At 40.7% G+C, this 13,808-nt stretch overlaps 1 protein-coding gene across 2 annotated transcripts in view; it reads left to right on the plus strand.

Annotated features, from left to right (window-relative positions):
- SETBP1 (SET binding protein 1) overlaps positions 1 to 13,808 on the plus strand; it is a 383,612-nt gene that overhangs the window by 102,293 nt on the left and 267,511 nt on the right. The window contains exon 1 of one of the 2 annotated variants that reach the window (XM_063653620.1): positions 4,748 to 4,893. The exons of the other annotated variant lie outside the window; for it this stretch is intronic. Within the exon in view, the coding sequence (XP_063509690.1) occupies positions 4,765 to 4,893 (129 nt within the window). The 5' untranslated portion in view covers positions 4,748 to 4,764. Of the gene's footprint in view, positions 1 to 4,747; positions 4,894 to 13,808 lie in introns of those variants that run through there. 2 annotated transcript variants of the gene reach the window in all.

A 13,808-nucleotide genomic window follows, 5' to 3' on the forward strand; every position in this document is an offset into this window, starting at 1 on the left:
GCTTAGTAAACTTCAAGGATCACTGAACTGAAGTCTGAATATCTAGATTTCTGGGAATTTGGACTAGACACATAACCACAAAAAGATTTATTTTTTCCTATATAAATTTGCTTTTCTTATCCCTGTTCTCACTTTTCCCAAGGTTATTAAAGGGATCAAATAAAATAATGGATTTGAAATTGCTCCATGAACTCAAGGATATCAACATTTATGAGATATCTTGCATGTTTTGGGGGACAGATAAGAAGTGCCCTGCACATTTTGGGATTGAAAACATACTGTGGTAGTGGGATGGTTAGAGACTTGCTCAAAGTGCCACAGCTTGTTTTTAGCAGAAACTTTCTCATGGATCTTTATGCAGGAGGTATTTCCATTATAATCTGGGGTTGCTTCTTCCACTGAGGGAAATCAGAAGAAAAGGAAGGAAATCAGTGAAAAGTATATTCATGAGGCAAATTTCATAAATCATCAGGTGTCCATGGAGCTTCTTAGATGCAATTTCTTTAACTCACAAAATAGAAAGATACCCCAAGGCTTATCCAAGGTGATGGTAATTGTGCAACATGGTAGAATACTGGCAGTAGTGCGGAGTCAATGACCTAAACAGAGCCTATGCACAAAAACAAATGACAAGGGTAATGATATTTGTTTTGTGCTTTACAGTTTCCACAGACTTTCGTGTATATCAGCATATTTGATTCTTTCAGCACTCCTATAATTTAGGGATGGAAGGTGTTTTTATTATCCTTTAATTTTAAATGCAGAACATGAGGCCTGGAGAGTTAACATGACTTGTCCAAGGTTGAAAAACCTGTAAGAGGTGAGTCTGGAGTCAGGCCTGGATGTTGACACTTCAAATTCTTATCTCCATGGTGCTAACGGCACTAATTCTTTATATTAAGCCTTGGGCAAATGGTTCATTATGCCTATATTGCAAATTTCTTGTAGTGAAATAAGTCATCTGAAGAAAAGAAGTGAGAAGGCTTGCTTCTAAGCAATTAATGTAGAAGGCCCCCCTCACCTGATAGGCTGGGTCCTGGAAGGTCACTGACAGGGACTTGGATAAGTCAGTGCCTTTGTCTTCTGATCTGGAAGATGAAGGGGTTAGACAATTGTCTCTTGCACTAAAAATTATGTTTTGAGATACATGGATGAAAGATATTCTAATTGTGGACTTTCCTAAAGATACAATGCAGAAAATAGGAGTTCTTTCATGTAAAATAAGCAGGTTCTATTAATTCATTTTACTTTGTGGACTGCTTTACATTACTTTTAAGGATGTCCCCATCTTTTTTCATTCATTCTTATAACATTCTTTAGCAAGGTTGGACAAAGGATTTTTTTTCTTTTTTTACTTCCTCTGGCTGTTCTTGCCTTTCTGTTCTTTAGACAAGCCTAGCCCAGTGCCTCTCCAAGGGGTCTGTACTTGCTATGATCTGTTCTCTGCCTTCACATGACCTACCCCTTCTTGTCACTTAGGTTTGGATCACATGTCACTTCCTCAGAGGGCCTTTGCAGATTCTTGCAGTTAAGGTCGCCAGGCCATGTCTTTTTCTATCACATTGACCTGTTTTATTTCCTTCATAGGATTTATTGTCATCTTAATTGTGAATATTATTGATTTGTTTACATTATCATGGTCTGTCTCTGCTGCTGGAAGTTAAGCTCCAATAGAGCTATTTTTCTTGCTCTACATTGTATACCAAACACCCAGAACAGTGCTTTGCACATAGTAGGAGGTTAGTACATGTTGACCGAAATAAACATCTTATGAGAAATTTAACAACTTGCTCAAGAGTACATAGTCAATGAAGGACTGAACTAGGGCCAGAGTTCAGTCTCTCAGCTCTTAGTTTATTATTCCTTTCATTTGATGTGATGCTGCCAAAATGTATACGTATTTATACATGGGAGTTCCTGATAATTACTGATAAAATCTGGAGTGATTGTAAGACATTTATGTGAAACTGAATGCATTTCTTAAGGGAAATAAGGAACTCCCTGAGGTTCACACCATTCAGCTTGTGACAACAGAATTTATAATCAATGTACTTTGTATATTGGGAATCAATCATCCCATATTTGTTTAATTCATTTTTAAAGGGAGCTCATTTTAGGAGCATTTTCAATATTTTTTGTTGAAGATACTTGGATTTTAACAAATAAACACACATCATGTACACACAGTCAGGAGAGAATATAAACAGTGACAGGTGACAGGCCAGTTAGATTCTTGGTCAAACTGCAGAGATTTTCTCTCTAACGAGGCTGAAAGGGTTTTATGGATGAAACTGTTGAGCATGTGAAGTTGCCAGGAGACATGGCTGTTCCCTCTAACTTCAGCCCCAGAAGTTGCATTGCAGGTATTTTCTAGATGGCCTACTTTCTCTCAATTACCCATCATGAATCTCTCGGTTATTAGAACTTTTGGAGGGATGAGGTAGTGGATGTCACCTAGATTACCTCTTAATTGTATTGTTTTTCTTTTTTTATTCTTCTGTGAAGCAAATTGGCTTTCATTTGCTCTATGTTTTCTCTTTTGAGCATTAAGGAAACTTTCTCTGGATACAAATGTCTGAGTGCTGGTGAAGAAGAGTATGTTTATTGATTTTCCAGTCCCTAGACTTGTCAGCCCTCATCTCCCCATTAGAGAACAAGTGTTATTAATCTGTCATTTTAAGACCATTGTTCCATCTCCTTGCTGATTTTACCTTTGGTTCTTCCCCTTCGTTATCTCTTGATTGAGACATAACATGCTCAACAGCACATGGCGTTTCAGGTTAGGGCCAAGGATGATTTTGTAAAAGCACTAGCTTCTCTCTTATATGTTGCCACTTTGCGATTTTGCCAATGGGACCTGCTCAGACCTGAAAGGATGGTATCATTGCCTTATAAGTACATTTTATTAACCCCCCACCATAAATCAAAGTATTATCTTGTGCAAGTAAGCTCTAATTTGACTGTTTTATTTTTCTCACTCCATCACCCAAGAGTTTCCTGCTGTTCCCCTCTGTTTTTACATATGACCTTCTCTGTTTTATGGGGTGCTTATTCCACTAGTTCATTTCTATCAATCTCAGTATTGATTTTTCAGAAAGGCCATTGATGAAACTAGCAGAGATATGTCCATTTCTCCCACCTTTTATTGCTGGCCTCTAAGTCAACTTCCTGTCTATGACACAGCATCTCCTTTTTCCTTTGGAAATGCAATATTTTAGTTATTTATGGTTGATACTTTTTCTAAAGTTTTTGAAAGCTACAGCGTTGACATCCTAGATTTTTTCCTGTGTACATGTTTATTGATTTGCATAAAGAAGACACACACACCCCAGGCTTTTTGGTTTAATATTGACAACAGCCCAGATTTAGTCCTAAGCTCTAGCACACACAGAAATGCAAATACGTGATTTGAGAGGTCCTTGATTTTTTCCCCAAGAATTACATCTTTTCTATACCACCTAATTATGGCACTACTGTGTACTGTTCTATAGTCATAAGCAGAAGTCACTGGCCAAAGCAAAGATGCAGATATGTTATATGGAACTTGGAAGTTGTACTTTTGGATAAATATGCCTTCTTGGTAAAGAACAAGGGTAACAGGGAAGGGAAAGATCCCATGTAGGACTATGGGAGGGGAGAATGCATTTGAAGCTCTCTCTAAGACAAAATCAGCTCCTTTGGGCAAAGAGAAACTGCCCCTGACAGAAAGAAACATTTTTGGGTATTAGTTAAACATTCCCTGAATATTTGGAGCTTGCTTTTTTCTCTCCTCCTCCAAGAACAAGTTTTAGTGGCCTGGGTTTAGAGAGCCACACGAGACCTAAGGAGGGAGGGGTTGTATTGACTTTCACTTGATTTACTCAAGCAATTGAGTTTGTCGGGGGAAATGTGATCGTCTCCATCAGCTGTCATGCTGAGGTTGCTCCTATCAGGCTGTCAGTAGCTTTCAGTTTCTGATCTTTCTCTCAAATTTGCTGTCTATTTGAAGAGGAGACGAAAGATGCTTTGGGTATCAAGAAGGGAGAACATCTTGAGCAGTTACCTGGGAATCCATTTATAGACTTTGATGCCCTGTCAGTTTTATTCTGATGGTGTGTAGTAACATAGAAGGGACAATAATGCTTTCAAAGGTAATTTAGATTTCTCTTTTTAGGAATAATTTTATTTATGAGGAGCTGAGCATGAGTGGAACTAGAATGAGAAAGGGTGCTGGTGTGTAGGCAGGCTTCTTTCCTTGTTTATGGTGATATAGCTTAATTCAATATCATACAGTAGCAGTAATTGAAAGGATATTTCATTTATATAGCATCTGTCAGCCTGAAGTACTTTCAGAGTCTTCACGAACAGGAACTGCTTTCCTTCTCAGAAAAAAATGCTGCCAAGTTGAAGATGGAACTGAGGCAGGCTCCAGGAACCCTAACTAAATACAAAACTGAATGAACTATTGTGGTAGAAAAAAATGGGAGCAGGCACCCTTCATTTTATGAGATAGATGAATTACTGAAAAAAAATACATAGACATGGAGTTTCTTGGGGAAATCAATTAAAAACAAAATCCCAGTACTGTAGTAGTTGGTCATTTAAAAGAAAATTGTTCTCTAAGGAAAAAAAAGAAATAAGAAACAAAAGACTTCATGAAACATAAATAAAGACCTTCTGATTTGTTTAGTTTTACTTATTTGGACTTGTATACATTAGTTTATTGGAGTTTTTTTTTTTTTTTCACAATAGGAGCAGAGCTATGTTTTAGAGATCAAAGATAAAATGTGGCCCCAGAAGGTAATGTCCCAGATGTTAGGTGGAAAAATTTCTCAAGTGATTGAAAGAAGTTCATCCTCAGAGTGTAGAATCTCAGTTTCCGCTGGCTCCTGGGAAAAGCCATTCCTGATGGTGGTAAGAAATGGTGCCACTTCTCTTGGGCAGATAGGAGGGAAGGCTGCCTCCTTTCTGAACTGCTTCCTGAACTCCTGCAGCAGCAGGAGGCAGGGGTAGAGAGGGAAGGTATATTTTGGGGGGCTTGTCCAATGACTTCAGGAGACAGGATATCACTTCTGATACATTTGCAAATTAATATGTCACCCGACAGCAGCTTGCTTGTTCCCTGTTGAATCTTTTATTTATGCACAACCTCCTAAGCTATGTCTCTGTATTTTATCTTGATGGGGACCCTGTGGAAGGTTCTCATTGTGTTAACTTTAGATGGCTGAGGCCATTAGCAGAGTGAAGAGAACAGGTGCTTGGAAGCCTGGCCTTGCTCATATAATAGTCTGTGGAGGCTCAAGACCTTATCTTTGCAGTATTTCCACTCACTTATGTTGTTGTTTATTCTGCTACAAACACTCCTAAGAAGGGAGCAGAATTGTTTATGGAAAGGCAAGCACAAAGTACTGTTTTAGTACTGTTTTAATTAGTAAAACTATCAGTCATGAAAGTGATCATTTAAATGTAAGAACAACTCCCCACTCAGAGAAACTGATTTTTTTTTCCTTTTTAATTTTTTTTTCTTTGAGACAGGATCTCACTCTGTCACCCAGGCAGGCTAGAGTGAACTGGCGTGATCATTGCTTACTGCAGCCTCGATCTCCTGGGCTCAGGTGATCCTCCCATCTCAGCCTCTTGAGTAGCTTAGCCGGGACTACAAGTGCACACCACTACTTCTGGCTAATTTTCTGACTTTTTATAGAAACAGGGTTTTAACATGTTGTCCAGGGTGGTCTTGAATCCCTGGGCTCAAGTAATTCACCCCGCTTGACCTCCCAAAGTGTGGGGATTACAAGTGTGAGCCACCGCACCTGGCTTCCTCGTGTTTTAAAACATGATTTAAAATGTCTTCTTTCTTTTAGATCTAATGGACTTTTTGACTCATTTTAGTGACAGTGGATAAGAGGAGAAAAGGATCATGCAGAAGAAAACATGATATTTGACCCTTTACCAAAATAGCTTTGTGACCTGAGATTAATCATTTAACTTCCCCAGTCCTCAACTTTTCCCTCTGTAAAATGAGAGACAAAATGGTTGTTGGTATACTTTCCAGCTCAACATCTCTAAGGTTCTAAACTTTAAAGCTGCATAAAATTGATTTATTGAAATAATGTTTCCTTGCTCTGTGTTTCAGCAAGTACAAACATGCCCTCTTGAATCTGACTTCATTCAGTTTATTGAAGAATATAGAAAAAAATAAGACAGGATCTAAGTGATCATCCAGGCAGTACGTGGAGGATCACTCAGCAGAATTTATTTCCAGGCTGTGTCCATTTAACTTAAATACTGTTGAAATTTATATTCCGATTTGGGTAGCAGTCCATCACCTCCCTGTGCTCTCGCTCCCGTTTTACTCTGCTTCTCTTCTTAAAAAACAAACAGTAAAAGATTTTATTTTCTGATGATTTTTCTGTCCTTATCTATGAACAGAGAAGAGAGTAGGATGGATATTGTGCTTTTAGTAAATGAAGTCTGTCCCAACCTGTGTGCATAGTAAACTCACTCCTCCCACATTCCTGAAATTTAGCAAAACCAACCATGACACGCCTGGTTTATGTTAGTTTTATTTCAGAAAGTACTTTTCCACACTGATTCCTCCTGATAAGGCCTGCCCGGGGCTGCTTTGCTGGCCCCGGGAGAGTCAGAAGTCATTGTGTGACAAGCTGTGTGATCCAATTCACTGGACAAACCCAGAAATGATGTCATTTACCCAGATCTATTCTTTAAACCAAATCCCCACCCATCATAAGATTTTTCTCACTTCTCCTTTGAATCCTGGTAGCTGCTGCACAGATTACAGTTCTGTGATCCCTGCAGGAAGAACAGGCTGTGTTTTATGTGGAAAAAAATAGCCACATGCCCCCCTGTCAGTTTTTCTTGTGATTACTTTTGCTCCAGAAAGGAGAATTTCGGTACTTTTGGCCCAACTTAAAAAATAACACAACAACAATTAAAAAAAAAATCTCAGCCAAATCAAACTGTTCGTCAATAAGTATTATTCAGTTTTTTTCTCTGCTGCGTACCTTGAAAGATTAAAGGCAACTCTAAGATACTGCTTCCAATGTATTAGTGCCACATGGACTCCTGTTTACAAAGATATTGTTGCCTGAGCAAAAGGTATTTATTAGTTAATCATACATTAATTTTCTCATGAGTTAAAACCAGCCAGACCTTCTGATCCATGCATGGTAGCAAGTGCTGTCACACTGAGGTGCTGCAAACCCTCACAAGCTGAGAACCTTACTCTTTTAGTTAACATGGGCAGCCTCATCCCCAGAAAATGTAAAACCTCACTGTGCTTTTTCAAATATATTCCCAGGATTCCTTCACAGGCCTGTAAGGCATGGGATCTCAGCCTTGGCTGCATGACAGAACTGCATGGGGAACTTTTTGAAGACCAAAATGCCTTGGTCTGACCCCCAGAGATTCTGTTTATTTGGTCTGGGAGGTGCTGCCTGAATGTTGGGATTTTTAAGAGTTGTGTGGCCCAAGTTGAGAAGCACTGTCCTAGGGGCTCAGGAATTGCTTGGCCAACCTTCTTGCTTCAGAGAAAACTACAGTTTGTTTGGGGAGATAAAAATGTACATTCCTTAAAAGAGTCCACCCTGAACAAACACAAAACCTAGATAAACTATGAGAGCATTTGTCTATTTAAAAAAAATTATTAAAAATGTGCTTTTTCAGAAATATTAATTGAATACCTGCTGTTCCCAATACTATTGTAGACCCTGAGAATACACAGGTTGAGCTGGTGAGGAGTCTGTCTGCCTGGAGTTTAGAGAAGTTCAAGGACAGTTAAGTTGACAATGGACTAGAGCTACTTTGCGAAAGAGGTGCACTGAAGGCAGGATTTTGTCCTGCCCTCAATTTCAGGAAATATTTGGTAAAGTCTGGAGACATTTTTAATGTCACAGTTGGATCGGAGGCGCTCTTGTGTCTAGTGGGTAGAGGCCAGGGATGCCACTAAACACCCTCAAATGTACAGGTCAGCTCCCACGAAAAAGAATGATTCAGTCCCAAATGTCAAAAGCACTGCATTTGGGAAACCTGTCCTAGAGGTAGAGAAAGAAGATGGGAGAAGGACTTTTTGCAGGAAAGTTCTCTTACTGTAATGTTTCTTACTCCAACACAAAACACATACACACACATATATACATAGACACCCACACAGATAAAACAGACAAATCAGTGCATTGCTTTGTGGGCCTCACATCAGCCTCTGAGGAGACTTGCATCTCCCAGTGGTGGGGGGCACATTCAGGGTTTCTAGACCTTTCCCAAACCACTCACTTTCCCTGAATTTTCAGCACTTAGGAGAAATTTCCATGGAGAAGAAGAATCGCTGTTTGGTCATCCATGCCATTTCCTGCTCAGTTTTAATAGCAGCTGGGCTTCTCCGTGTCTAAGGTTGAAACCAAAAGGCTGTATTTTCCTGTGGGGGCGAGAGAGAGAGAGAGAGAGAGCGAGCGAGAGCGAGAGAGAGCTTACAAACGCCTCCCTGGACATTTAGAATTTCTAAATAGAATTTTGGCTCAAGTCTTGAAAAGCACAGAGTGATGATGTCAGCTGAGGCGGCCGCTTAATTGCCCTAACTTCTTGTGGAGGGGTGAGACAGGAATCATCTCTTCTTCTTCATGACCTCCTACCCAACTGTGGGGAAGGCATCCATCTGGAGCCAGAGCCATGCATTTCAGTCCTAGTTCTGACACAGTTGGCTGTGCAGTTTCGGGCTCATCATTTCATTTCTGTCTGCCTCTGCTCCATTTTCTGTGATCTAACAATTCTACTGCTTTTGGGCTTTGGGTGAGGATTAGATTTAATTTGTATAAAGTACCTGATATATAATAGATGTTTAATAAATAGCAGCATTTAAAATTGTTACCATCAGCAAAGGGGGAGTACAGGACTAGGAGATCCCCAATGTCCCATCCAACTACAATACTCAAATACAGTGTCATGCTGGAAAATACAGAGGCTCGGCCTGCACGGAAATATGGGGAAAGGACTTTGTGTTCATGTGAGAGAGAAGATATCCATGTCTGTATATGTTCCAGATGATTTTTAGGTCACATAGAATTCCCCCTTACTGCAAGGAACAGCAAGAGCCGGAGCACAAGGTAAACATGTCTGTTGCCTGCCTGAGAAATGAAGTCAGAGCCGTGCCTGAGCCCACCATTCAGGGAGCAAACTGTGCACCCAACTTGGGTTCCGGGTCTTTGGTGGTAGAGCCAGCATAGGGCAGTTGCCAGAGCTGGCATGTCTACTTTCCCTGTTGCCCACCACCGCCTGGAGTACCTGGACCGGATGCCCACGTTCCTCCCCCTGCTGAGCAGGATGTGTTAATTGTCTTTTGCCTGGCCGCTTCCACCTCGCCTCTGCCTCCCCTCCATGCACACCACACAGACAAAGTAGGAATATGCTTTTTGATGTTGGCTGGTTTTAGAAGTTTGCCTCCCACCTTTTTTCCTCTTTCCAAAGGAGAACAACCTGAATACCACACACAGTGTTATCTAGCTCTGACTTTGAAGAGGAATTTCTCCCCTTAGGGCTCTATTCCTGGTATAGCATAATCTAGGAGAAAAAAAAAAAGTTTATCCCAGGGAAGCCAAGTCAGCCGAGAGTTATTCAGAGTGTCTGACTGCTTGTTATATTTAGAAACTACCCGGAGGAGAGCTTTGAGAATGCAAGAGCCTTCCAACTACGAGTGGTCCTGTTGGATTCTCCTTCTGGTTACATGGAGTGGCCAGATGAAGAAAGTCTCCCTGACTGTTATTATTTGGGAATCATAGGATAAGAGAAAAAGCAGAAATGCAGCTATAGAGTGTGACAGCCATAGAATTAAAATCTGGGGTCTCCAAATTATTGTGTCCAAACCTCCCCTTTTGCAGATGCATGTGCTGAATGAGCCGTCATTGGTCTGCTGAACCTCAGTTTTTTTATCTATAAAATGAGGCAGCTGGGTGGAATCAGTGTTCTAAACCTTTGCTGCACATTAAGATTATCTGGGGAGTTTGTTAATAATAGAGATGCTGGGGCCACACAACCAGAGATTCTGATTGAAAAGGCCTGGTGCACACTGAGCACTGAGCACCGGCATATTGCCAGTGCCCCTCCTCAGGGGAATTCTAATTTCCAGCCCTGGTTGACATCACTGGGCCAGATCAGTGCTTCTCAAAGTGTGGTCTCAGGACCAGAAGCAGCAGCATTACCTGGGAACTTGTTAGAAACGCCTATTCTTGGACCCCACCCCAGACATACTGAATTAGAGACTTGGGTGGTGGGGACCCTCTGTGTGTTCTATTAAGCTCTCCAGGTGGTTCTTATGCATGAGAAAGTTTGAAAAGAACAATAGATTGGATAACTTTTTAAGGGGTGCCTACTAGGTTTCAAACCTATAATCCTATAAACAGCCTAGATAGGGTACAAGATCAAGCCAAGGCCACACAGATGGCTAAATATGTAGGGGAGCCCTTACCAGAATCCAGGCCTTTTGAACTGCCATCCAGAACTCTTTTAATTATCCAATTAGGAAGATGTTTAGGATTCATGGCATGTCATTCCACTCTCTCTTTCTCTCTCTTCCCCTCCCTCGCTCCCTCCCTCTGTTGAGCTTCTTGTGGGCCAAAGGATTGTGGAGGACATGTTATTTTTAGTTCATGATATACTTACAGTACAGGGTATGTTAATTGCAAAAAGAAATTGTTCTTTAATTCTTAGCCATTAACAAGGGGTTAGTCAGAGTTGGACTATTGGCCACTTCTTCGGTTTCTGTAACTACTGTGACTGAACAGATTTTTTGGAGGTTGGTTGGCAGGTAAATATAAAGATAATAACAGCCTGCAGAGTATGAACAGAGGAGGGCTAAATAAGAGGGGGAATGGGGACACCAGCAGCACCTTTCCCTTGGGACACAACTGTAATCCTTTTAGCTCTTCTAAAATAGCTAAGATTGCAGCCATCATATGGCATTTTGTAAAATTCACTGTCTGTGATGGATACAGCTGTTTGAAAAAAATATTCTTAAACAGGAATGACTTCTAGGGCTGAATTTTTGATGCATTAAGAGATCATTTTATTTAGTTGTCCTAGAGATAAATGCTGCACCCCACTACCAAGAGGTGGAACTGGGACTAGAAGCTTGTTCTTCTCATACCCAGGCTGAGGTACTGGAGTCAGAAAGAGCAGAGGGGACTTCCAGGAAGATATGGTCGTGTACAAAACTTGGGAGATTACTGGAGGCAATGAGATCGTAATTCAGAGGCTCCCAGGGCTGATAGAAGGAGTTTTAGACATTGTCCAGCACATCTCTCATTTTATAGAAGAGGATATTGAAGTTTGGATGAGGAAAGTAACCTGCTGGGAAGTCACAAAGGTTTGCAATGACCCCAGCCCTCTTGGTGTGGTTCTTACCCAGTGCTGTCCCTAACATATCACCTCATTGTCTAAAGTCACTCAAATAAACAACAGGAAGATTTGCTGGACCTCCTACCTTCACATACCACTGCAGGCTCTTCAGTAAATGGTGTTGGGTAGGGATGTGACTTGGGATCGTGATTCATTTTCTTTACGGATGACTATTGGTGACAAAATGTGTCTTAGGATCTGATATTTGTATGTGATAATTCTTCCTTGGGTTATCAAGCAGGAAACATTCATGGATGCAAGACATTCTACCTAATATTATAGACAAGGCTCAGATGCAGTGGAGGATCAAGGCTTATCCAGATTTGAAAATGTGGCAGAGGCCCTCCCCTCTAGTTTCAAGAAAAGGATGATTCCTGTGCTCCAGAAAAGTAAGTTGATAAAGTGCTGCTTCTGCCTAAGTGTAGTTAATCTAGTATAAAATAGCAGTGTCTTATGAGGGGATGTTATTGTGAGTAAGGTCACTGCTTGCCATAGTCAGTGGCCTACCAGTTCCGTGGATATTTTCTGACTCCCCTCATTCTCTTTTCTTGAAATACCATGACTTATGAAAATGCCACAGTGATGGTGATGAGCCCTGAAATAGCATGGGTGGTCTCTTAGTTGTTCGGTCTCAGGTTCCTTTTAGATCCTCATAGTGTCAGGAACCCTGACAGGTTTATAATTCACTCATTGCTACTTGGCACATCGAACACCAAGTCTTCTTCCTCATAGCCTGAGTCTCCTTCGGTAACTATAGCTGTTATTAGAAGTAGAGTGGGAGTGATTGAGCGGTTTTAGATCAGGTTTACTGACTAAGAGTGGCAGGGGAAACTGTGTCTCATTCTGCCCACCTATAGATTCTGGGGTTTCTAAACTCATCTACTGGTTATATCCAGGGTGAATATTATCTGATGAAAACCTGAAGAATGTTTTTAAGGTGGAAAAGGCTATAGATACCGGGTGTATTTTTAAAAGCCTGACAAGAATACATGTATTTTATGTATTTTATACATACAGTGTTTTATGCTAACCCTCAAATTTTGAACATTTAAAATCATTGCTTAGAAAATCACCATACAGATACAAAAGCATACACACATACACATGTGGCCTTGCCTTGTTAAATAGAACTCAGTCAACATAAGCTCTTCTCTCCCTAATTGTTAGAGAGTAACACAGAGATATTGTCAGTCTTTAAAAATGGGTAGAGCAGTTTGCCCCTACACTAAACGTCCCTAGACTCTGATTTTACATTGGTTCCTGTGCTGTCTTTTTATATCATTTGAGTTTCCTTTCTCACTGTGAAGATGCTAGTTCTTCTCCTTTTCCACTGTTAATAAACATAACCAGCTCTTTCACCAAACTAACCTTCCAATTTGTGCTTCTAATCTGCTGTGGATGGGATACGACATAATCAAGCTGGTGAAAAATGTGCTGAATGTTGGAGCAAACTGATCCCGAATTAAGACTCAAGTAGATCTTCTATAATGGAGTTCTCTTTCCACAGATTTTTCATTTTCAGTCAGCTCAGTGAATTTATTTATCGGGTATTTGCAAAATGAACATCAATATTTTATGTATTGAATTTCCCTTAGGATTATGATTCCTTCCAGAGTCACAGAGGAAATGGGAAGAGAATTATATATATGACTGAATTAAGTAAAGTTTTAGAGCTAGAACGGTTCCTGCCTATTGCACTAGGAGAGACCTCCAGGATAATCTAGAATTATCTAGTGGTAATCTAGACCAGTGCTTGTCCATCCTCACTGAATGCACGTAAGAATGACCTGGGCAACTATTAAAATACCAATGCCTGTTTCCCTCCTAAAGAGATGCTTATCTGGGGTGGAGCCCCACAATCTGTATTTGTTAAAAGCTCTTTATGTGATTCCAACTGCAGCATGAGTTGAGAATCAGGCATCTCATACAAGTCTCTCACATTACAGATGAATAGTCTGAGGCCCAGGGAGTGGAAGTGACAGGCAATACAGCATTGTCTATGCCCACAGTCAGCAGCAATCCCTGCACATGGCAGAATACTGTTATGATAGCCTTCTTTCAATGTAGGGTTTCCCTGTCTAAACAGCTCCTACTCCTTCAGCTTTTTCTCAAGTGACATGATTTCAGAACTTGGCCAACACATGCAAGCCTGCTACACACACACACGCACACACATGCATACACACACACATACACACACCACTTTTATCAACTGTGGGATGCTCTACTGTAGCAAAATAATAATCTCTCCTTTATTTTATCTCTCTCTCTTCTCCCTTATCCCCTTTTCCCTTCTGGACTTCCGCCTACCTGAAGGGGGGTAAATGAGGCCTCAGGAATGCACTTGCTCAATATTGTTCCCTGAACTTGATCTGCCAGTGATGTATTAATTAGCTGGGGCACTGCACCTTAACGAACAGGTT

Source organism: Pongo pygmaeus, chromosome 17 (assembly GCF_028885625.2).
Source record: "Pongo pygmaeus isolate AG05252 chromosome 17, NHGRI_mPonPyg2-v2.0_pri, whole genome shotgun sequence".
Taxonomy (NCBI): Eukaryota; Metazoa; Chordata; class Mammalia; order Primates; family Hominidae; genus Pongo; species Pongo pygmaeus.